Source organism: Manis javanica, chromosome 9 (genome assembly GCF_040802235.1).
Source record: "Manis javanica isolate MJ-LG chromosome 9, MJ_LKY, whole genome shotgun sequence".
Classification (NCBI taxonomy): domain Eukaryota; kingdom Metazoa; phylum Chordata; class Mammalia; order Pholidota; family Manidae; genus Manis; species Manis javanica.
Window position 1 is genome coordinate 61,876,129 of NC_133164.1, and position 26,978 is coordinate 61,903,106.

The 26,978-nt window shown below is 37.7% G+C and overlaps 1 protein-coding gene across 7 annotated transcripts in view; it reads right to left on the bottom strand.

The window, feature by feature from the left end:
- The window catches only part of ZNF521 (zinc finger protein 521), a 263,566-nt gene that overhangs the window by 127,601 nt on the left and 108,987 nt on the right, over positions 1-26,978 (bottom strand). For all 7 annotated transcript variants that reach the window (XR_012121096.1, XR_012121095.1, XM_017640229.3 and 4 more), the window contains one exon: positions 21,202-24,554. Coding sequence is in view for 5 of the 7 variants with exons in the window: in XM_037025476.2 (XP_036881371.1) it covers positions 21,202-24,554 (3,353 nt within the window). In the remaining 2 variants the exon portion in view is untranslated. The remainder of the gene's footprint in view (positions 1-21,201; positions 24,555-26,978) is intronic.

A 26,978-nucleotide genomic window follows, 5' to 3' on the forward strand; every position in this document is an offset into this window, starting at 1 on the left:
TAGCCATGTGGTTTTTAAATTTGGATCCCAAAAATGGACAACTGTTTTGAACTTTACTAAGTTCATTTGGTGATGTTTAGATTTTATCTCTCATTGTTATATGATTGGAGCATCAAAGCATAAAGTTACAGATTCATTTTCCAAGGCTGGCCCACAGTCCTCAGTCCCCTGTATTTAACCAATCCCAAACTTAGGCAGAGCCACACTCAGAAATCAGGATGTTGTTTTTAGCATCAGTGATACTAAGAAGTATCCATCCCAAATATACCCAAGAGTCTTTGTAGGAAAGTAATCTTAGGATCCTCTTCTTGAAATTACTTGCTATTTAGTGGCTTCATCATTTAGCTGTGTGATAAGTCATTTAATGACTCTGAATCTTAGTTTCCTTACCTGTGCATAAAAAATAACAAAGCTTACATCTTACACCTGATGTGAGAAGCAAGTGAGAACTACATAAAAGTGCTTAGTGCCATGCCAACCGTGTAGCATGTCTGAATTAAATAATAACTGTATTTATTACTCTTTGCTAGGCAGGTTATTATGGAGATAGAATGGAATACTATATGAATTGTCTAGCACAACAAAGTTGCTTGTCAAATACGAGTTTTCACTCTTTTACATGGACTTTGAAATCACACACATAGAAATTTCTTGAAGCTAGAATCCACTAATTTACTTTTTATGACATCTAACTAGGGTTAAACAAATGTTTATTAAATAAAGCTTTAAAAACTAACAGCATAAAGATTATCACAAGCTGGAGACAGGATTGGGAGTGGGAAGAAGAATAAGATAGAATATATACAAAGGTTCAACCTAGCTAGGGAAAAAAGCTGCTTTCAAGAACTACAGCAGAGCACATTATCATTCCAAGAATGAATACATTAATTAGAAATGGGACTTGTATTTAAGATCAGTAGCACTTTTACTTTGGCAGTATTTGTTGGCAAGGAAGTGGACTTTATACATGAGAGAAAACAAGAAACCTACAGCTTTCCACAAATACTCAATACTTTCAGACATTTTACTAATTTAGTTTGGTCATTTTCCAAGTAATTCTGAATTTGAGTGAAAGTCAGTCCCTGAACAGAGAAGAGAAGAAAAAAATGGATGAGATGAAATGAGAGCTACTAGTGTTGAAAAGCTCGCCCAAATAACTCCCTGAAAAATGCTAGTATCAATAGTCTGCTGCATGTTCTCATGGTAGTTAAAAGAAGAATGCTATTGTCTTACAGATGTGGTTCATGTCCTCAGATTAAAGACTATATAGCACTTTACACAGTGTCTGGCACATGCTAAGAGTAAGATAACCAAGAGCTACTAAACACGATTCTTACATGGTAAAATTGGAGAAAGCAAACACACAATTCACCTGTTATAAGTTCTCTACCTAAATACCACGGCAAAGCACTTCAGGACCAAGGGCCAGCGGGAGTGTGGCAAAGAGAAGACAGCTACAACCCATCAGAGAGGGACAGATTAATATGGTCTACAAGAGTCAGGAAAAGACTTGAACTGGGGTGTAACATGGGAATAATTTTCCTTCAGTTCAAGACTGAGTTACAATGTGCCTACAACAAGCCAGACAAGTTGCTCACAATCTTGTTGCGGTACTTGGTGGAATGAGGATGGCAATTCAGAACAGAAGCAGGACAAAAGAAGACTGCTCTGGCCCACTGACCAGACAGGGAAAAGAGGCGGCAAAAATCTAGTAAGAAAGAATCTGGAGAAAGGTTTTTGTTTTTAAATGACGAAGTGGGAATTTGTTCTTTTAATTTCAGACAAACTGCACAGACTCATATGGGACAAGACAAGAAAAGATATAATAATTTCAGCATATTTATTTTTAAAAAAAAATTCAAAATGCCAAAAATACATAACTTAAGCTACCATTAACTTTGAAATCAAGGGATAGAAGCCCTATTTTTTTCAGTTTTTCTTGGGTTTTCCTTGAATATAGATAAAACAGCATTAAAATATTTTATTTTCAAAGGTATCATCAGTAGTTAAGAACCAGGAAGTAATTGAGTCTTCAAAAAATCTGACTAGTATTCACTAAAAAACAAAACTCAGTGTCAAAGACACAGTAATTTCCATGAATTATATCAAGCAATTCTCATGGAAGGAATTTATTACCTTGAAGTTCATGAAGAATCATTTCATTTTTTAAGTTTAAAATTAATTTTCTCCTCACAAAGTTTGCTTAAAATTGGCCTCCCTATGCACTTGAATATGACGTTTAACATTAAAATCTGAGTTTGAGCTCCCTCATGCAGACAGGATTCCTTAGGCTTCCTTTTTCATCTCCACTCTGATTTCTCCTGATCCAGATTTTGGTGTGTCTTCAGAGGGACGTAGCTCATCTCCCCCAGCACACAAGCCACTGAGACCCTCAAGGAAGATCATCAGTTTCATCTAGATGATCTCATTTAATGCTATGGGTTAAGCCACTGTTGATTTCGATGCCATAGCAAATTTCATTTATTGACTGTCCACTGGGCAATCTAATGAGGAATGCCACATCTGGCACCTTCACTCCTTGGTACTACCTAGGACTTACCTATCTGCCTGCACACCTCTCTTCCATCTTACATAGCCCCAGAAAACAGTGAATTGGAAGAGACTGAGTAATACAGACTAAACAACAAAACAAATGAATAAAGCAGCAATAGATTCATAGACACTGAGAAGTGACTGAAGGTTGGGGTGGGTGGGTGAAATAGGTGAGGGGGATAAATTCCAATCATAACAAAAATCAGTCACGGGGATGAAAGTACAGCATAGAATATAGTCAATGGTTCTGTAACATCTGTTGGCAGACAGTAACTATACTAGTTGGGTGAGCATTTAATAACTGTTGAAATACTGTGTTGTATGCTTGAAACCAATATAATATTGTATATCAAGTATACTTCAATAGAAAAAGTATATATTCCCCTATGAAAAAAATAAAATAAAATGTCTTTAAAGCAATAAATAAATAAATAAATAAATAAATTGATGCTGTAGTAAAGGTTTAGAAAAATCACCAGAATATGTGCTAATTATTTTTGAGTTAGGGCAGGGAATTTGCTTCTAGTTCCCATAGCTGTAATATTTTGTTACTTCCTAGCTTGAAGGGATTTATGGTTCATAGTAGGTTCCAGTTAGCTTCCTGTATTCACTGTAAACATTCATATTCAGAAAGCTAAGAAATTAGCATTGAGGGAGTAGAAACTTAAATAATGAGTGTTTAATAAACAGGAATCTGAGGAGGAAGGAAAAAAGTCAAAAGTATGCTTTATACTAAATTATTCATCCATTATTCCAACCATATATGGATTGTTTTCACCTTAAAAACCTGAAGCCTCCCCTTCTGTCTATTGCTGAAATGAAGAACTGTGGCTGGTAGATACCGGAGACACCAGTTGGAGAGATAAAGGAGTAGGAACCCAAGTATTGTGTTGCAACACCATTAAATTGCACTACATGCCCACAGAAAGCCAATGTGTACGATTTACAGTCCTAGCTTAAACATGCAGAAAGTTTTGTGAGAGAGGTGAAATATCTATCTTAGAGGCCATTAAGACATATTTTCTTAAGTATATAACTTCTGCCCTAAAAGCAAGTTGACAATTCACATAGGTTTTGTTAACTCGTTATAAGTACTGGTAATTTACTAGTCTTGTCATAAATATCCAAAGGGTAACACAGAGAGGAGTTATACCTAATAGAACATCATAAAAGTGTGTCTTTGATTCTAATTCATGACATGTTGTACCAGTTTCAATAAACCTGATTAATCTCCTAAAGGACAGTAAGCTCTTTAAGGGCTCTGTCTTAATCATCTTGTATCCATTGTGATACATAGTCTAATTATTTCCACACAATAAACTAAAGTGTGAATGGTTCATATGAGTTCATCATAAAATAAAACTCTTCGGTTCCTCCCACTGCTTTTTAGAGGAAGTCTCCTCCGGAGTCCTGGTTATTCTCCATTGTTTATATTCCTAATCTATCCTTCCAGCTATTCTTCTGTCAAAGGAATCCTTCACACCCTGGAAGTCTTGTGTCTTATCCACAGAATGTGCTCCTCCGACTTTGGTGGTTTCAGTTGCCCTGGAGGTTCCCCCACTACCTCCATCTTCGGGACTCTCATCTCCACTGATAGCTCACCTTTCATCCTTCCTACTCTCAGCAGTTCTTTTTGCCTCTTTCTCTCTATTGTCTTCTTGGGTTCCGCCTTCTCCCTTCCATCCCTTCCATTTGAACAGCTTTCCTACTGAGGCGTGTCAGACCACCCTTCCCTTCTTCAAACTGCTTCTAAAACCCCACCTGCTCCATAAAGCTTGCTAGCAATTACACCCACAAAACATTGTGTGTGTTTATTATTCTGGTTGTTTGTACTCTTTGACATTAATTTTTTTTAGGATAGACGTGTGTTTCCTTGACTCTACCTATTATAAAATAGTGCTGTGCAGTTACAATGTATATAAATGTAAAAACAGTTGGATTCTTTTCACCCCTTGATTGAACTGAAATTATGTGGACTTTGAAAATTCTTCCCCATTCATCATTCCAAAATTATCTGTTAAAAACATAGAATAAAATGACCTCATAATTTTTAATATTTCCAAAGTTACTCATACAAGGTTACATAGAGTATTGTGGAGTTTTAAAATTGAAAGATACACATGAGTTCTTTTATTTCAATTTCCTTAACATAGACAATGAAGTGAGGTCCTGACAGATGAAGTATCGTTGCCCAAGACTCACAGAAAGTGGCCAGCATAGCAAGCCTACAACTGTGAACCACTCACCTTTACACAGCCACCTTTACATGGTGGGTCAGCACATTATTTTTGAGTTAGGGCAGGGAATTTGCTTCTAGTTCCCATAGCTTTAAAATTTTCTTATTTCCTAGCATAAATTCATAGTAGTAGGTTCCAGTTAGCTTCCTGTATCGACTGTAAACATTCATATTCCGAAAGAAATTGCCAACTACTGCCAAGTTGGCTTTCCATGCTACTTCAAACTTAGTATGGCTTTCTCGGCACTATAGGATCACCTCCATGGATGGCGCCACCTCCCTGTCCCTGGTTCTTGTTACCAAGGGCTGCCCTAGGGGGCTCTCATTTCTCAGTGTATCCTTATAGCATGGAATCTCCTACTTTTATTCAAAGCACCTATTCATATCACATTCCAAGATGTCCTGTCACTGAGGAAACAATGTCATTTCTCTCACCAGCTCCAATACCCAATACACCACCTGACAGGGAGCATTTGTGCGGGAGTGTATGAACTATACAGAAGTGAACTGATTTGGACTTTTCCAAGGAATTTATTAGAGGGAACCAGACTGCCATCACCAAATATCCCTACATTCTGCATCACACAGCCCAAGGAGGCCTTCAGATTATCCCAGAAAGATTAAACCATACACCTTAAAAAGCTCTGCATAATCATTAATGGCATCTTATAAAGTTGGATGTTTTTCATATAAAAAATGTCCAAGAATATAATCTGAGAAAATATGGGCCCTTGCCAACCAGGCTTCTGCTCCTTGAGAACACTGCTCTGCAGTACAGCGTATGGGGGATGGGGGTGAAGAGTGCTAAGAAAAGGTGATAATATCAAACTCAACAATTTTTAGAATCTGTGCATGGCAAGCTGTACAATTTTTTTAGATGTTCTTTAAAAGTTCATGTGATAAATCAGTCATTCATTAAAAAGAGACTTTGGAATTTCATTGCTGAATATCTGTAGTAGACATTTGAAAGTATTCCTAGTGCTAATCTTGCCAACCCCTCATGACCTTAATACACATATGATTCACTATGTGAGGGGCTATTTGCCTTTTGGAGGTTTAATGCTTTGCCAAGAGAAACATCGTTACTACTGGGTGCCCAGTGCTTGGGCACAGTAAGCCTGCCCAGGTTTGAAACTCACTAATAGCTGAATGAATGAGTCGAATGACGAACAAACTATTTTAATTTAAACAGTGTAACGTGCCTGTTTGGGGATTATTTAAATTTAGTAGAATAATATGGTATCATCCAGACCCAGTAATGGTGCTAAAAGGATCCATCTTCCACCAAAACAATTTCAATTTTCCAATCCTTGTAAGTGCAGACTTTACGCTTACAGGGCTTCCTGCCAGATTTTCAGCTATTCTGTATAGTCATTTAATCCTCCTTCCCACCCTCCCTGCCACTTGCCCTCCCTCTTTATTTTCTTCTGTTCCCCCTCTTACTTCTTTAAAAGAATGATCGTTATTAAGTCAGTGATCAGTACTCATAATTAAGTTCTGCACTTATGGCTATTGGTTTATCAAGAGGTTTTATTACAGCTAATTTTTGCTTCCTTACTCTAAGCCAAATTTATAAAATATCCAAGATAATCCTTAGATTTCTCTTAAAATGTGTTGACATTAACATCACACTTTGTCAAGTTAGTGCTGCTTTGATTTCTAAATCATGGTGTATCTTTACTTTGAAATATCGCTCAATCACCTACTTACTAGTAATTTTTAAGATACTGTGCTCTATTCTAAAAGCAAATCAAGAGGTTATGCAGGTAAATTATAAACCCTGTCCAAAAACAAACAAAAATCCACAAAATTTTTACCACTTTTCTTTCCCCAGAATGTAAGTATATTTGACCCATAGGGAACATTGCTAGTGGGTTTTAGGCAAGCAAATAACAGACCTTTAAAAATTAACTGCCTCTCAAATGATTCACTTGCTTCTTGAGCTTAGGATAAGAAAAAGTCTTGCTTTGGTCTTCACTTACTATGCCTTTCATTTACAATTTACTTACATATTATTTCCCAAAGATTTTTTTTTTTGCTTCCCACTTCTCCATGGTATATGTTTCAATCTGAGGATACTATTGAACATTTTCCATTTCTTATCTATAATTACCTTTTCCACCTACACACTCATTTTTTTACATTTTTATTCCTTTTATATTTATTGTGACCTGACACTCCCTCTGACCTCGAAACAAGTAAATATTTTATCCTTGTGGTCTGTACAGTCTTTTTTCCCTGGTTTTCATTGCTTCTAGGTTTTGATTATGCTTTTTTGATTATGCTTTTCTATTTCATCAACTTTGTGGAAGTATGACTTCTTTTGGTGCATTTTCACCAAATAAGGCATAGTCCTAGCATTGATGAAATTATGCCAGAGTATATTAATAAATTAATTGAAAACATTTTATATATAAATCATATGAAAATGTGCATACCTAGGGATATGGGTACACTTACACATGGATATTATGTAAATGACATACCACATACAACATTTGTAGGGTACCTTTTGTTTACCATGAACTTTCACAAGTACATATATCATTTGCTCTTCCTGGTAACCCTAAAAGTAGACAAACTATGCATTATGCTCATGTTAGCAATGAAGAAACTAAAGCTTAGGAAGGATGAGTTCTCACAGACAGTTCTGCCAACTGTATTCAAACTGCAATATTTTTTTCACCCACTATGTTATGTGGCATATGCTTAAACTTCCCAAAAGCACAGTGACAATCTCTGAAAAACAGAAAGTTTTCAGACTCAGTTGAAGGTTTCCTTATGTAACACAATGTTTAATTCAACCAAATAAATCCTTTGCCTTGATATGGGAATTTTCACAGGATTTCACCTGCCACTCAATCTCTTTATGATATGAATTGTGTAGCATATTACATACTTCTGAGGAATCTTATGTTCTGTGTGTGGTTCTAAAACACTGTATTACCCTTTAGTTCTCAGAGAAATGTTTCCCTCTTTGTTTCTTTTTCCATTTGTTTAAATCGCCAAGTTTTAATTATTTACAAGTGTTTACTAAGAACCTATGTGTAAAGAAATCTCCCGAAAAACATGGAGGATAAGAGCCACGTCGTGCCCCCATCCCTCTCTCCAGCTCTCTTCGCTGCAGCCTCGTCGATCCCCGGCTAGTCCTTAGCCTACCAGGCGTGCTGCCTCAGGACTCAACCTTTGAAAAGTTCTCTCCAGTTTGTTTGCTCCGCACACAGACAGCTGCACAGCTCACTCCTGCCCAGTTATTCTCTCTCTCCTGAACTACTTAAGCACTTCACTAACACTTCTATTATGGCACATAGGCCATTCCACTTATATTATGTCTATTAATATATATTAATTTTTCCTAGTAAACTATAAGCCCTCAAGGAGCTATACTGGGGAGAAAGACATGTGTTAAAATAACTGTACTTTTATAATACTCTTCCTCTTCACAAATCAGAAAGCTTAATGCCTTGTACATGGCAGAAAATTAATAAATCTGTTATCTTAAATTCGAGTACCAGGTGAGGAATAAAATGTTAATGCCACAGACTAATGTTCCCCAAAGTATGAGAGATGTTCCACCTTAACTATAATGTATGGATACTTACTGCTTTTTCTAGGTACATAAAGGAAAATGTCTTGCTGAGATGCTAGTACACCTTTAATACTTCTACAACACTTCAGAAACTTACTAGTAACAGTAAAAGAACATGTTTCTGGTTCACAGGTATGAGTATGGAGCTACAACTTTTAAAACGTTATTTAGTATTAACTGTATTTGTTTTATATTTATCTTCTATTTTTGACAATTATACTGATTGCATACCTGTTGTTCTGATTATTTTTGCTTATGCTAAATATTAAATGCTGATAAAGAGAATTTGTAACATAGGTAATATAAAAAGAGTAACTATTAAACAAACACCTGTGTGCACAGTGAGGCTTCCTCTGTAGTCTCAGACAATTCATTACTTTCCGCATAATTTGCATTTCCCATATTACTAATGAGAATAAATACTTTCACATGTTTACTGGACCTTCCTGTTTCCTGTTTGTGAAGTTCCTCTTCGTGTTAATTTCCCATTTTCTTATTTGGTAGTGTGTGTTTTCTTAAAGTTTTGTGGCTGTTTTCTACATATTTAAGAAAATAATAATTTTCCAATTATATGTGTTAGAAATATGCTTTATCATCTTGTAGCTCTTTTTTTGCTCACTTTACAGCAACTTTTGTTAAACAGGAGATAATATTTTTAATGTAGATGAATGTATCAATCATTTTATTTGTGACTTATACTGTCTGGGCAGTATTTGATAAATCATTCCCTAACCTCAGATCATAAAGATATTGTCTATATTTCCCTATATTTTTTTTCTGAAAGATTTATATTTTTGCCTTTCACACATTATTACATACATGAGTAGAGATTCAATTTTATTTTTATTTTTTCCATATGGATAATGAATTGAATACTCCATCCATTCTCCCATTTATGAGCAAAGACAGTTCTATTCTACACTGAGTTTTTATACATCCGGTATTTCCTGGAGAACCTCTATTTTGTTCTGTGGACTAATACCACATCATCCTAATTACTGCAGATTTATTATAAATTGATGACAAAGTAGGGCAGATACTCTCCAGCTTATTCTTTCCTTCAAGAGGATCTTTGCTCTTCTTGACTCTATGCACATTTTTTAATCTGCATGACAAGTTCCAAAAAATAAAAAATATTAAATACATTTTAAAACCTGTTGACACTTGCACTGGAGTAACTATGAATATATAGCCCACAATAGGGATAATTGACAACTTTACAGTAGTGACTCTTCTTATCCATAAACAAGTTATAACATCATTTAGATCTTTTAAAATATCTTTCAATAACATTTTATCATTTTCCTCATAAATGTCTTGTACATCTCTAAGATTTATTTCTGCATACCTAATTTTTGTGTCTATTATAAATGGGTTATTTTAAAACATGTTTTCTAACTTTATTGGTGTTGAATAAAAATCTAATTGACATATATGAGTTAATTTGGCACCTAGCAACTTTGTTCAAGTTTTTATTCACTATAATAATTTGTCTTCAGATTCCTGGGTATAGTTTTATAATACAAACATAAAGACCTCCAAATGACAGTTTGTTTCATTCCAATTTTAGAGCTACCTCTTTCTTTATTACTTAAATTCATTTTTTGTTTTATCTTACATTGTTGGTTAGATCAGCCAGCAGCCCTTGTTAGTGATTTTATTATAAAATAATTACTTCATTAAAATCTCCCCACTAATTATGATGCTTGCTAAAGACATTTTAAATAGTCTTTATTAGGGTAAGGAAATTCCTGCCTATTCCTAGTTAAGTATTTTTTAATCATGAAAATGTGTTGAACTTAGTTTTTTTCTGCAACTCTTGAGATACAATTTATCACTATTAAATCATAAATGTGATTTAATTAACTGATTTCCTGAGATTGAGCCCACCTTGCCTTCTTGTGATAAAACCATTTTAATCATAGTATAAAGTACTTTTTTAATACAGTGGATTTAATTTAATATTTTGTTTAGATTTTTAAAATAAAAAGTCATGAGTAAAATGGCCTGAATTTTTCTTTTACTATCATTGTCTGGTTTTAATATCAGGTTATACTAGACTCATTAAATGAATTACAGTGTTCCCTCTTTTTGTATTTTCTGGCACAGCTTTGGAATTGTGTGTATGTTCCGGTATTTTCTTTGGGGGAAGGTTTTCAACTATGTAGTGTTTATGGAATTATTCTACTTCTTTCTTATTTTCTTGAGCCAACCTTGGTAACATATATTCTAAAACTGTTTCCATATAATCAAAATTCTCCAGCTATTTTAGCATACTGTTATTTATAATATTCTTACTTTCCAATCTTATGCATATTTTTCTCTTTGAAATGTAATCAAGAAATAACATATATAAACTGCTGTAATCTTAAATGCATTGATTGATAAAATTTTATATCTGTATATACACCCTTGTAGCCACCACACTGATAGAAGATATAGAACACTTCTAGCTCCCAGAAGAATTCCTTTTGCCCTTCTCAGTTGGTACCATCTCAAACTATTCTGACGTTGATCATCACAGATTAGTTTCACCTACTCCTACACTTTATGTGTTATATGACTGGATCATGCAGTAGTACGTGTCTTGTTCTGTTTTTCAACATTTTGTATATGCACCATCCAGGTTGTTATGTATCATTAGCTCATTCTTTGTTATTGCTCTGTAGTATTCCATTGTATGAAGGGAACGAATTCTTACCATTCTATGAATATATTTTTTTCACTCTATTTTGATAGACATTTTGATGGACTCTAGCTTGAAACTTTTATGCAAAAGCTTCTTTGAATATTCTTGTTCATAACTTGTGGTAAACATGTGCATTCATTTTTTGTAGATGCAGACCTAGGAGCAGAACTGCCAGGTCACAAAATAGGCTAGTATTCAACTTTAGTATTGACTGCCCAGCAGTTTTTTAAAGCAATTGTACAATATTATATCACACTGGTAAAGTAAGAGAGCTCTTCATTTGTCCAACTGCTCTTCATTCTTGCAATAAAAATAATTTTTTCATTTTTTAATTTCAGTCACTCTGTTATGGGTAGTGGTTTTCCTACTTTATTTTTAATTCTGCACATATGAAGTTACGGCTCTCCTGCTTTTTAAAAAAATTTGATTAATCTTACCACCAGTTTATAAATTTTGTTATTTTCAAAAAACCAACTTTATAAATTTGTCCATGTTGCTTTCTATTTCGTTACTTTTTGTTCTTACCTGTATTATTTTCCTCCCTTCTATGTTTTTATGGGTTTGTTTTACTGTTCTGTCCCTAATGTCTTAAGTTGGATTTTTAGCTCATTATTATGCTCTTTCTAATGTGAATTTTTAAGTTTTAATAGCTTTCCTTCTAAGTTCTACTTTATTTATATTTCATAAGTTTTGAAATGTATTTATCTTTCAGTTCTGAATATTTTTAAATCTTATTTTCATAACCCCTTATAAAATAACTTATATTTTAAAATTTAAGTAGTTTTTTAAAAAGATTATCTTTCTCATCTATAATATATTTATATTATGATCAGAGAATGTGACTTGCATGATAAGCCTAAACTTTTAAATTTGTTTACGATTTCCTTTATGATAGGAAGGGAATGAAAGGAGACCAGTTATTTTACAATGACAAGACTTGTTCTGGAAAGAGGATGCAAGGGATGTCAGAAGAAGAGAAAATACAGCATGTTGACAGTAACAGACCCAAGTGTTAGGAGAATGGAGAAGATACAGGGAACACAAAGTTTCACACAAGAATATCTAGGAGAAAGATGGATCGCTGACAAACATGAGAGAAAAGGAGAAATTATGACTTCATTTAGTCAAAGGGCCAGTATTCGACTGGTAATGCCAAATGAGTAGCTAAACATCTAAGACTGGGACTTAAAGATTGAGAGCAGAAACTTGGTATTTCAGTCATCCAGATGGAATAATAATCAAGTAAGTAGGAAATGAGGGTGAGGGAAAGAGAAAGGCAGATTAAGAATAGAACCTGTAAGAATGTGCACACTTACAGATGAAAAATGTGGAAAAGGTGGGAAAAACTGTATAAATAAGGAAACTGGCTATTTAGGCTTTTTACAAGCCTTTGGCAAGGTTCTCTTATTTAGGCTGCTCATTTTCAATACAGAGTACAGTTGACCCTTAAACAATGCAGGGATTAGGGGTGCTGACCCCCTCCCTGCACAGTCAGAAATCCATGCATAACTTTTGACTTCCCCAAAACTTAACTACTAATAATAGCCTACTGCCTGACTGGAAGCCTTATCCATAAAAGACAGTTGATTAACATATTTTGTATGTTATATACAGTATTCTTCCAGTAAAGTAAGCTAGAGAAAATGAAAGGTTTTTTTCAAAGTGTTGTGAATCTCCAAATCTTTTAAAATAATTTTATTGAAAAAAATCTGCATATAAGTGGACCCATGCCACTCAAACTTCTGTTGTTCAAGGGTCAACTGTACCGCTAACAGAAAATCGCAGCAAGTGGAGCAATACCATAATAAGACATCCAAAATGCAGCTTTCGATTTTCTTTCATAACTCACAATCACCTTGAACAGATATTGACTCTTGAGCAGATATCTCCACCTCAACACAATTTCAGCCAACATGTAAAATATTCCTCCTAAACAGAATTCCACCACTACACGGGATGACTCAAAGACAAACATTACATGCAATCCAGATTGATGGTAGTAAGCAAAAAATTCCTATTTTTGAATTCCATATGTTCTAAAAGAGACACTGTAACCACATGGAAAGCATGAGCAAAATATTCAGAATTGGGAATAAGGACAGAAAATGAGGGCATGGCCGTGACAGCAAATTTACTGGGTGGGGCAACAAGCAGTGCTAGATAAGCATGGGACTAGGGACAAGGGGTGGATGCAAGGCAGCTGCTTCCACGTTCCATACCCTGGAATGCCAGGGGTCACTCAATCCCCATTCTAGTACACTGCAGCGGCCCAACAGATACTGAACACAATACAGCTGAAGGCGGACTGAACTGGCCAAAGCAACTCAGTCTATTGCAAGAACATCTTGAATCTTACATATTTATCTCGCCATGTAAGTCTTCTACTTAATTTTAAGATTCTGTTTCTTTAGAGGAGCTTAACTCATTTTTATTTGCGCTCTTGTAACTTACCAAGACTTTGTATCAGCAATTGGAAATATAAAAACACTAGGTTTTTTTTTAACCTCATATGGAAATTTTTATTATGCACAACAGAATTCTGGAACTTGAGTAGGTTCTGAATTGTCACTATATACACTTCCATTTCAGTTTCAAGAACTATGATCCAAGAATATTGACTTTAAGATACTTAAAAAAGACCTTTATACCTAAGATGATTTTTGGATTTTTAGAAACTTCAAGTCTTTTGACTGATTTTATTTTCAGATAACACCTAACTTTGAAGCCTCTAAGTACTTTGGGTAAACTGATTCATATCTCAATGTTTCAGTTACTAGATACACCTAAATATCATCCAAAAATGGAGTATGTACTATTTTTGTCACTTTGAAGTACTTAACTATGTTCATCTACTCAACTGATATTTACCGAGCTCTTACAATAAGCATGCGGTGTTCAGAGGTGAGAAAGGGAAAGAAAATAAGCACATAAACAAATAATGACAATTTTAAAAGGAAATCCTAAGGAAGAGACTGACTTAAGTAAACTTTTCAGGGAAAGCCCATCTGACAGATGAGAAAAAGCCAGTGGTGTGGAGGCTGGTTCACAGGGGCAGTCCAAGTGAGAAGGCAGCTCGTGCAAAGGCTCTGAGGCTGAGCCCTGCTCTGGAGGCCAGGCGGCCAGGCACAGTGCATCAGGAAGACAAGGTAAAAGCACCCAGGTACAGCCGGAATGTGTGTGGCCTCATATGCTGCTGAGAGGCTGGGGTTTTATCTGAGTGAGATGGAAGTCACTGAAGAATTGTAAGTGATCTCATGCAACTGCATGTCTCCAAGATACCTTCCAGCTGCAGCATGAAGAATGGGTTGGAAGCAGGCAGCAGGTGAGGAGGAATTCCCTTGGAGGCTACTGCAGAATCCTGGCAAGGCATGGCTGCACCATGCTGGTGACTTTGAAGTGAGTGGGAGATTTGTCGTAGTGGGATCCATAGCACGTATTAATAGATTAGATGTGGAGAATGAGGAAAAGGGAGAAATTTAGAATGAGTCCCAGGGTTCTTGCTTGTATAGTTAGGCATTGGGTGGTTCTCTTTACTAAAATGATGGAAGTCTGGAAGGAGAACAGGCCTCAGGAGAGACAATCAAGCATTAATCTTGTACACATTACATTTCTGATCTCTAAGAGATACAAATGGAAAAGTCAAGCTGTCAGTAGAACACAGCCGCTTAATCTGGAACTAAGCAGAGTTCTATGAATACAAATTGGGAATTCTTACCACAGTTACAGACACATGAATAGATGAGACACTGATTGAGAGTGTAGACAGAGAAGAAAAGGAGAGCCAAGGATGAGACTCAAAGAATTCCTGCATGTTTAGAACAAGACGAGAAGGAAAAACTCCTACAGACAGAAGTAGAAAGAAAACGAGGAGAGGGAATGCCAGGAAGCCAGAGGGGCACCTGTCAAGGAAAAAGCCATCCGCTCTGCCTGGTGTCACAGAGGTACGAGGCAGACAGGCTATCTTTGGAACCTGGAGAAGGAGCCCTTACAGTTCCTCTGGGGAAACAGGTCTTGAGGTGGAACGGGACAGTAACAGCAGACTCGTACATGTCGCAGTATCTATGACACAACTTCAGTGATGATGAAACAACATTGTGAGTTGATGGTAAAGATATGGATGGAAGTCCTAAAGTTGATACACTCAGAAGAAGAACACATGTTTATACAACACTTCCTAGGTTTCAGTCACTGGACTAGGCAGTTCCTGCTTGAAAAGAGCTAGGTGGCCATCTGTCCTGCCACGCTGCCACGTACAGGAAAAAGCTCTTGGGGAGCCATCGCCAGTCACAGCGCCACGGCACCCACCCAAGGAAGCATTTTCCTACTATGGCCTGGCATTAGGGATATTACCCTAAGGAATTCACAGGAAGAAAAAAAGAGATGTAAAGAGATCATTATAAAGCAATGTAAGTTTTTATATGATATTTATGATGTACAGAGTGGGCATTCAAGGGGAAGGGAGACGTTTGTAGTGGGACATTGGTGTCATAGGAGGCCTTCTAGAGAAGTTAATCTCCAAATAAAGGATAAAATGGACAGAAGGCAGTCAGGAGGGGAGAGATTTAGGCAGAAAGCACAGGACAGCCTTAAGTGAGGCATAGAGTCAGTATATAATGTGCAGATTAATTAAAGTATTTCTAACTACAGAATAAGGTGAAGGGTAAGAAAAGGAGGAAAAAGTGTTTCTGGGGCCAGAACCTGAAGAGTTTCATATTTCATAATAAAAGGATTATTATATCACCACATAAGGATAGAGGTACAGAGCACTTAAAATGTTTCAAATGAGGAGAGACAGGCTATTCAGGTTTGTGTTTTAAATACACTGTTCAGACAGCTTTCTGGAGATGGATTTGGAAATGTTAAAATTAAAGTCCAAGGGAACAAGAGAGAGGCCGTGTCAGTAGTTTAGTGAAAAATGACCACAGATTGAACTTAAAATGTGGTAAGGGGCTGGAAGAGGAGAGAACTGATTCAAGAAATAGATATGAGTTGAAATCAAGATGGCTGGATGGACAAGTGGATATAAAGAAAAAAAAATGGATAAAGGAAATATGGTATATATACACAATGGAATACTACTCTGCCATAAGAAATAATGAAATCTTGCTACTTACAACAACATAGATAGACCTAGAAGGTATTATGCTAAGTGAAACAGAGAAAGACAAATACCATGATTTCACTTTTATGTGGAATCTAAAAAACAAACCAAACAAACAAACAACCCAGAAACAGCCTCATGAACACAGAAAACAAACTGATGGTTGTCAGAGGGAAGCATGGTGGGGGACAAGCAGAAATGGAGGGGATTAAGAGGTGTAAACTTCTAGTTATTAATAAGTCAGAGGGATGAATGGTACAGCAGGGGGAATGCAGTCAATAATATTGTAATAACTTGGTTTAGTCACATATAGTAACTATACTGATTATGGTGAGCATTTTGTAATGTATATAAATATCGAACTGCTATGTTGTACACCCAAATCTATTATCATATGCCAACTATACTTCAATTAGGTATTAATTCAAAAAAAAGGAAAAAAGTAAGTTGGGGAAAGGATGATGAGTTCACTTTTGGACCCACTGAGTTGGAAGTTCCTGAGAACACATGAGTGAATATGTCCAGCAGGCAGCTGTGTGTATGAGTCTGAATTTCAGTGGAAAGCTTCATGTCAAAGGTAACATTTAAAAATTGTTTCATTCAGCTATAATTCACATATGAAAATTCATTAATTTTACATCTGGTATTAATAAATGTATACAGTCATATAACTACCACCATAATCAAGACACAAAATATTTCCATTTACCTCCCAAAAGTTCCCTCCTGTCTTCTGGTAACACCATTTGAGGAATCATCAGTACAAGATAGTAGCTGAAGGATGGAATCACATGGAGGGGATGAAGCAGGGAGAGTAGCAATGGGGACGCTAACTTCCAGGAGTTAGCAGAGGAAAGAGAAGGTTAGGAACATTCAAAGAAGCACAGGGAGAACCAGGGGGGGCAACACAGGTTCAATAAAGAGGAAATGGCCAATAGTGACAAGTAGAGCACTAGATAAACTAGGATAAGTTCTTAAAAAGAAAATAAATGCATTGCATTAGTAGATAGAGGAAGTGAGTGACAAGAGAAAACAAAATACTGAAAGGATTTTAAGAAAAGACCAGGGATCAGACCACAGCTAGAGGAAAGTGCCAGTAGATTTAGGAAAAGAGAATTTTGAACCTGGAATTAGAGACCTGTATTTTCAGAACTTCTTGTCTACCACTTATTAGCTATGTGATCTTAGACAGATCTCAACTTATCTGGGCCTGTTTTATTGTCTTCAGAAGAAGGAAGGTAAACCAGATGATCTCCACTGTCCCTTTCACTTCTGATTCTGTGAAACTATATGTGCAGCCAGCAACATGGACATCATTAGTGGCCCTTGCAAGAACAATTCAATGGATTGGTTAGATGGTATGGATTGAAATGTGAGTAAATAATCCTTTGGAGAAACTTGGCTAAAAGAGATCCTGGAGAAACAAGAACACATGCTTCCAATATGATCACGAACAACATTTTGAGGTCCAGAAAGGGCAGAACCCAAACAGAGAGCTAGGCCAGTGCCAGGGAATGCCAGAAAAACATTTATTCAATACATACTAAATGTCAGTAACTCTGCAAAGTGCTTCATGTGTGGAAACATCTAGATGGCCAGCATTCTTCTTGCCTCAAATTATTTCTATCATATACAGAATCATTGTATGTTACGTATAAATTTATATCATACTCAACTATTGAGGATCAAAGGGAAATTAGTGGGTTCCCCCAATACTTTATTCAAAACAGTTTCCACAGTGAATTTAGATTAATAATTGGAGGATTTGGGCACAAATAAAACATTTTTCACAAACTCAGAAAGTATTAGGCAGAAGAAATGGGATTCCCATTCAGATCTTCTGTCTTCAATTCCAAATTTCTCCATCACATGACATTTCCCTATTATTGTCTTTAAGTGTCACATGTCTTGTCTCTCATTCATTTTTTGGATTATATGGATTTACATAATATTTATCCTTCCCTAGATTATATCTAAATCCCTTTTATGTAGGTATTCTAGTCTCAACCAAATAACACTTCTCTGAGTCATTGCAAGATACATTCCAGCATCTACCAACACCTTTATGTGATCATAAGTCATTGTCCACAAAAATCTAATCTTTTTCTTGACAATATCTGTGTATCCAGGTTTATTATCTCCTGTGGTCTTCTTTTTTCTTCTGAAGTTTCAGTCCTCAGCAAGAAGAGATGAAAATACCCCCTACATCACTAAGCCCTTCAACTCCTACCTAGGACATCTAAGCCAATAAACATACATGTCATACTTCTTTTTGTGATAAAATTTATTCCCACAAGGCATGCCTGCAACAAGTTACAGAACAACTTCTCTTCTGCCTAGTGTTGAAAAATTTACACAATACTCATAACAAGAAGTCACAGAAGCTGAATTTGACTAACAGAGAATGTGAACAAATTCGTATTTATTCAGAAGCTGAATTTGACTAACAGAGAATGTGAACGAATTCATATTTATTATCTATCTTTTTCACTGCTGATGCATTATTTTTAGTTTTCTTTTTTTGTAAAATTCTACATGTTTCAATAATTTTCTACATCAAGTCCAAATAATATAGTCTACCGTACATTTTTAACTGTAGAGAGTATCAGAAAGGAAGTGTGCACATAAAATTTTATGACAAATAGTATAATGAAGAAAAAAGGGTAACAATGATGAAAACGTTTTGCCAGTTAGTGAAAGCGCATAGGAAATATGTATAACTGAATCCTAATATCTGGTCAGTTAAGGGCACTGCTACAAGCTCTTATTTATTAATCACAGTTAACAAGGAGGAATCCTTCACAAGGCATCACTTTCAACTGTCAGCAGATGCTTTAGAAACAGCATTGTGAGAAATAAACTAAAAAGCACTTTAAAAATATTTTATATATTATTCTATGGAAGTGCAGGATGAAATTAAACTTTATAATTATCATTAAAATTTTAGGTGTCAGTAAAAACTTGACTATCCCTTAAAGATAAATTCTCCTAATCAAGTAACTCTAACCAAGTTTTTGTGAAAGACTATTTATATGTTCTCCTTAGTTTTAAGAATATCTCACTTCAAATGTTATTATAATGTATAGCATTTTGGAAATATCAGGAACAGATAAGAAGAAACAGGCATATGCTCTCCACAAAACCTATTAAGAAACAAGAGCCCAGCTTTGCTTGATTTTCAGTGACTACATACCACCACACTCACATACTCTCTCTCCCTCTTGTTCTTTCTCTTTCACACACACACACACACACACACACACACACACATGCATGTACACACAGTCATTCCAAATCAATTGCATACTCTATTTAAATTAAACATGAATATACAAACTTCTCTGTATATCTTAGGCATAGCAAAATTCTTTTAAAAAGAGAGAGTAGTTTTCTGCATAAACGTTTTTCTAAAATTCTCATTCATAAGCATTAAAAAAAATAAGACATTTTGGGGACAATTGAGGAGACCTGAATATGGGACATCTTATAGACTGTATTATAGAATTATTTATTTAGCTGATTTAGTTTATTGCCTTAGCTAATGATATTATGGATAAATAAGAAAATGTCCTTATTCTTAGGTGATATTATGACATCTGAAACTTACATCATGTAGCTCAGGTATTAACCTGAAGGTTGCAAAGACAGAGAAATGTGACAAAATGTTCGTATCTGGGAAATATGTGCTATGGATATGCAAACAAACACAAGTTCATTGTGTTATTCCTTTAACTTTTCCATAGCACTAAACAAGTTTGAAACAAAAAGTTGAGAAAAATAATTCATTTCATATAATTATAACTGCCCATATTTTTTTCAAAAGACTACTTGATCCAACACATGAGTCATGAGCCGTTGTCAAAACTGTCCCCCCAGCTGTCCTCATCAATTTGAAAGGATTTCAGTTATGGAAATGAGAGAACGGTGTGGAATTTACTTGGGGAGGAGAGAAGGGACAGCAGCTTCAAAGTGTGGGAGTCTGCCGGTCATGCGGATGCCGCATTCCTGAGGATGGGCGCCAGCCGGGTCTTCTGGGCTCTCCCCCACCAGCTGACTGGTGGCTATCTGCAGGGAGACACCGCGGGGCCTCCAGGAGGGGGTGAGTGCAGAGACAAGATAAGGAAACTGCAGTGACCCCCAAACTGAAGAGAGACGGATCTCCCTGGGGTTTTCATTTGGATGGAGCTCCAGATAGGGCAGGTAGGGAAGTGGAAATAGCTTTTAGAAACCAGGTGATGAAGCATAAAGAAATTATGATAAAATGAGCCATCCTCTGCTCAGTTTCAAGGAGTGATGGCTTACCAACAATTTCATTGTACATGAACTCGGTTTTTTGTTCCTACTGTGGCAAAGAACACACAATGCTACTCTTAAACTGAGGTAAAAAACCACCACATACATTCATTTTGAAACTGAAACCTGGAGAGTGAAGACTGGTGGATAGGGCCTTTAAAAATGGTGTTGGACATATGGTGCTTAATAAACATAGGGGCTTTTTAAAAAATTCCTGTCATGAGAAACTATTTTCCTCACTGCCCAGAAGACAAAGGAACACAGTGAGTATATACAACATGGTATTACAAAACCCCGTCTGCCCAATTTGTTATCCACAAATACATATATATTGTTTTTAATTTACTCTAAGCCAGTGTGTTGGCTCAAAGTATCTTACTTTTATGTCATCATCTCTCTGCCACACACACAAGTCATAGCTGGGGATTTCAACTCGCGGTGAAGCTATGCTGAGATTCCAGATCTCAGTGATGTTGGAATAGCGCTGGTCTCTTCAGTCACAGGGAAGGCAATATCCTAGGGAGCCTGGAATTAGTCCTATTTTCCACCATGCAAGCCAAAACGCTGCTTATTGAGAAGCACGTAATTGCTGGCTAATGGCTACGGGGGGGAGAAAACACCAGTGCATTTCAATCTAAGCATCTCTTGGCATATGACAATAAGGAAAGCTGAGGAAGGTGTAAACATAAAGTGCAGTTTCTTGAGGAGGTTAAATAGCAAACATTAAAAAGGCAAGTTACCTCATCCGACTGGGACGGGCTGATTCTGGGCATTGGCGATACTTGCGGAGTTTTTAACTGCGCGCTGTTGCTATCTGGCACGAGCTCTCGGTGGACCGTTTGAATGTGGTTCTGGAGTTCGCTTTCAGACTCAAACTTAACATTGCAGCTAGAACAGCGAGTCTTCGGTCCCCCTGCCTTGCCTTTACCCTCAATGGCACTCAGATTTTCGTTCTGGCCCAAGCCTGGCCTGTTTGTGCCGGGAAGCATGTTGACTCCTGGGCTGCTGCTCTTACTGAGATTGACGCAGCCAGCACACAGACCATAGGGCAGGCCATTGATGTCAAGTTTCACCAGGTCTTGCTTGGAACGAAATTCTTTGAGGCAAGATGCACACTTGTACAGTTTCTGAATGTGCTGGCCACGCCCTGTGGTCTGGACTGCAGACCCGTTCCCTGTCTTCTGCATGTGGAATGTGCCGTGGATTTTGAGTTCTAAGGTGGAGGTCACTGTCTGCATGCAGACCACACAGCGAAATCCTGTCAGGGAGTTCCTCAAGTCAGGGTGCATTTGGCAATGCTCTAAAAACTCCTCTTCACTCTGCAGAGGCATCTTGCAAATCCGGCAGTTTCCAGTATCGAGACTCTTACTATGTGTGACTTTGTGTTCAGTAAGAGTTAAGAGAGAAGGAAACCGCTCCCCACAAATAGGGCACATGTAGTGTTTGACAGGGCCTAGGTGGGTCTGCATATGTTCACGGAGACCATTTTCAGAGAAGAAGGTTCGAGAGCACACATTACACTTGTAATTCCCTTTGATGAGCTCAGCTTTCTTCTTCACGATAGCGCTCTCTCCGGGTCTGATGTTGTGGTCTCGCAGCTGGTGGTTCTGCAGCAGCGTTTCCATCGTGTAGGCTGCCCCACAAATGTCACACCCATACATAGGCTCCGAGGTGTCCACATCTTCTTCGCTCCCATCGTGACTGTTGTGGGACTCCTGGCTGTTGGTCAGCAAGGTCTGCAGCTCCACCTCCTCCTTCTGCACTTGCTCAGAGGCTCCGTTGGCTCCACAGTTAGGAGTCTTGGTTTCGAACACACAGTGCTTCTCCCGCAAGTGTTTCTCCAGCAAGATGATGGCGTGAAAGGCTTTGCTGCAGAACTTGCAGTTGTACTTCTTGCTGTGAGTGGTGATGTGGCACTGCAGCTCCACCTCGGTGCCGAAAGACTCTCCACAGAAAATGCACTTGTGCACTTTCCCTTGATTTTCCAGGTGGTTGTGTTTCACATGGAGCTGCAGGTCAGTCTCATTGCGGAAGTCCCAGTTGCAAGATGTGCACCTGTAGACTTTCTTTTCATTACTGTGCTTCACAGCCAAGTGGAGCTGAATGGAGACTTTGGAGTCAAAAACTTCCTGGCACAGGGTGCAGCGGAAGAAGACAAATGTGTGCATATCCAACAGGTGTTTCTGAAGGTCGTCCACTGATGTGAACTGCTTATCGCAACTCTCGCAGATGTAATATGTGGAGGTGATCATAAAATGAATGGTGACGTGCTTCAGCAAGGATTCTTGGTTGGGGAATTCCTTGTTGCACTGAGGACAGGTCAATTTTGGAAGCACAGTGTCAAGATGAGTTTTTAGGTGAGTCTGAAAGCTGTCCAAGGACGTGTACTTAGCACCACACTGATTACAGATATATTCTCCAGCCGGACGTGCAGGTGCACCACCCACTGCCTGCATCATCTTAAGAGATGTCTGCTCTATGGCCATGGGAGAGAGTGGGCTCAAGGCCCTAGATTTTTTCCCATTGTGAATATAATTCAGGGCCAAGGGAATGTTTTTATGATTCTCTTTGATGTGCTTGTTCAGCTTAAGAACGCTGTTGAAGATTGGTGAATTTGTACAATAGGAACAAGAATAGACTTCTACTACTGGTTCTTTTGGAGTCCCAAGCACTGGAGACCCAAATCGGGAGCCACTGAGGTCACAGTGGACCTGTCTTATATGCTCTTCAAGGGAAGAGTCAGTAAGAAACCCCATGTAGCAATGGGGACAAAAGAATGCATTGCTATCCTTAGCTGCAGGATTCGCAAATCCATGAGAACATCGGATGTGTTCCTGAAGAGTGTTGAGGTCATTGACAACTTCAGAGCAGAAGTTGCACTGGTAGACTATGGCAGGCATGGCAGAAACGAGCAGACCTGGGTCCTGAGCTTCATGCACTTGCTTAAGGTGTTCATTTAGGTTATAGAGCGAGGGCAATACTTCCAAGCAATACTGACAAATGTGGGCCTGTTCTGGCTTATCTAAATGCATAGTTTTCAGGTGAATCTGCAGAACTGCCAGACTCGAAAATAACTGCTTGTTGCAGTAAATACAGCTGTAGGTAACTTTCGCTTGTTTACTCGAGGGAACAGTCATGTCAGGGGTTTGCTGAGCAGCCCGCTTCCTCCCTCGACTCTTTGGGATTGGCGGGGCAGCTTCCACCATGGTTGAGCTGTCCACTGAGAGGTTGGAATCTGGGGTCGTGCTGGACACGGAGGTGTAGCCCACTGTGACGAGGGAAGGGCTGTTGCTGTGATTGCACGACTCTGGCTGCTGGTGACTATCCATGTGGCTGTACAGATCCTCAACCGTGTGGAAACTCTCCGAACAAATGCTACAAGAGTTCTTCTTCTCTCCGCCGTGCAACTGCTCCATGTGGTTCATGAGGGAGGTCTCCTCTACAAAGAGCTCATGGCAGTAGATGCACTGGAGGGCCGCTCGGTCCTCATTTGGGGAGCATTCAGGGTGACACTCTGCAATGTGCTTCTGGAGGTCTTCCGGGAAGTCGAAGCCTTCCTCGCACTGACTGCACTTCTGAGTGTCCTTCATCTTCCAGTCCTCCATCCTGGAACTGGACTGGGAGCCGTCCTTGTTCCTCTCGTGAACCTGCATGTGTCCGTGTAAGGAGCTGGAGGACAGGAACCCGCGGCGACAAATGGCACATTTATATGGCTTGTTGGACGTGTGAGTCTTTAAGTGGATCTTCAGGTGGTCACTTCTGGAGAACGCAGCGTCACATTCACTGCAATGGTACTTCTTGTCCCCGGTGTGCAGTTTGATATGGCGATCGCGGCTCCGCTTGTGTTTGAACAGCCGACTGCAATAGGTGCATTTGAAAGGCAGTTTGTCGCTGTGACTCTGCTCATGGTGCTTTAGGTAGCTGAGGCGGCTAAACGACTTGTCACAAAACTGGCATGGATATGGGAGTCCAGGGCCACCTTCTTCCTCCCCAAAATCGCAGCCTTCTCCGTGGCTTGGGGAAGTCTGGTCCTTGCTGGAAGGTGAGGAAGCTGGCCATGAGCAAGTGGGATCATCTTCAACATCCACTCCATCTGCAACAAGAAGACATGGCACGTTTCATTTTACGTGTTGAGAATTCAGGAATGAGGTTGCTGTACCAGTTCAACAACTCCACATAGTTAGACCATCCAGAACCTTTCAGATTAAAAAAATAAATAAAAAGAAAATGGAGGGGAGAACATTTGAGTGGAATCCTTTCAACTCTGAGCCCAAAGCTTTTATTCTACATTTACTTTTTACTGGGTTGTAAAATATAAAAAGATATTAAATAGTTCCTTGTCTAAATTACCCTTTTATTACTTTTTATCATTCTTCCTTAGAAGCAAGGTATATATTACACATTGACAATTTTATTAAAATGCAGATTTTAATATATTTAATGTTTCTCCTGTATTCATTCTAAAATGATTTGCATATTATGTGAGCATCTGAAGAACCAAATGAAAAGAGGAAATATTATAGGAATGATTTAAAATTAATGCAGTCAACCCAGATGTCTAATATTTAATAAAAAATTCCCTCTGCATTTTGCTTGTTTTTATATAAAAAGGCAATTCTGAAGACCAAAATCTTTTATGGGGTTCTTATTGATACAGACCTTATTGCTTTCAGCAAAAAAATATTAAAAAGTAAGCACATGAAAGACGACAGAAAACACAATAATAATTACATCTTGTGTAATGAAAGACAACCAGGATTTCTTCAATAACTGAAAGATTCGAATACCATAGGCCAGAAAATGGATTATTAAATGTTAGAAGGGTATGGCTAGATATTACATGTAGCTAGGATCAGCCAGGATCAAGAAAAAATGAGAGTTTCACAAGAGCCAGATTGTAACAGTGTATCTTGTTTGGAAAGTTCAAGAGGTGGCCCACCATTTCTTCCTTTTGCAAAAGCTTCAGCAGCATGAACTTCCTTAGCCAAACAGGACCTGCACTTTGAGGTGAGCAAAGACAAAGCAACTTGTGAAAAACTGGAAACAGGAAAAGTGATAAATGATTATGGTAAATGCTGAAAGATTTATGAGTAACAAAGAGAAGACAAACAAGACTGAAAGCCAGATATAACCTGAGCAAGTTATCCATAAAGTAACTCGACCTTATATTAGGGTTTTTTTTTTTTTTTAGCTATGTTCTTAGCAAATGTGCACCCTTACTTCTGTTGCTTTCTTAGCATCCAAGTGGAAAATAAGACCTTTTCACATAGGTTGCAAAACCTCTTTTTTGCTTTTCAAAACAATCTATCATTCAAGATCAGAAGCAATCGTAAGACCTTTTCACTCTCCCAAAGAGCAGGATTTTTCATAAATGCAGACAAACCAACCAGCAGAGCTGGGGCGGGCAGTGATTCTATGAGAATAACAGGTTCAGTTAGAATATGATCAGAGTATTCTAATAATATTCCATCAGAATATGATCAAATAAATGTTTAAGTTCTTCAAAGCTAAAAGGTCACTAGCATGCTGTATTAACATAAAAGTAGAAACAGGCGAGCGCTATGTAAACAAATTCCACGTCTGCTTTCTTTAAGGTAACAAGATTTTACTAGATTATCAACCTCTTGCTTATCCACAGGAAACAGATGAGGATCATTCCTTTCCTGCATCTAGAAACTGATGACAACACCATCTCACTATCAATGCCAGATGGCAACCATCTAACTCTGAGAAAACAACCAAACACCATTCCTGGATCCCTGCCCACTTCAACAAAGCTTCGCAATACAAGTTGAAACCGCATGATCTTGCATCCTCATTTATGTGAGTCTATAGCCAACATATTTCCACCATAATAAAGGGGCTGAGAATTGTGGGTATAATTTAAGTTTACAGGTGAACATATATAAAGACAATACACAGATAGACTCGACCCCCAACAGACAGAAAAGCAGTTTTTAAAAATTTAAAACAAAAAACCTCAATGATAATTCTAGCTTCTCCCTTAAAAAAAAACTGTAGGTCACCAAAGTTGGTATCTCTAAAACAGGCTAAAGTTTTAAAATACTAACAGAAAATATTACTGTTTATTAAATTTGCTCAGCCCTCTAGGTAAAAATCTGCTACATTTTACATTTATCTTTTAGACTTATATCCTACTCTTTTCCTTAAAAATATTTTCAAACACATCATCTCCTTTGTCCAGTTGGGGAAAACAGTGAATCAGAATTTGTCATGAAATCTGGGCTGGAAGAATATAATGGTTGAGCCTAAAAATTTAGCAAGTGAATTTATTATTAAATTGCAGGTTGTATCCAAGCATGATATATTATTATACGAATGTATGAAGAATTATAGAGCAACAGACCATAGTGTGCAGTCCCGGACACCATGCTGAAGGCAGGCTCTTGTCTGTGGGTCACGCCCAACTACCCCATTAGATAACTGTTCTCTTAATTAAGCTTGTAAATTTCAACTCAAACTCATGTCAAGTGAGCTGAGGGTTAGGATCAAGTTT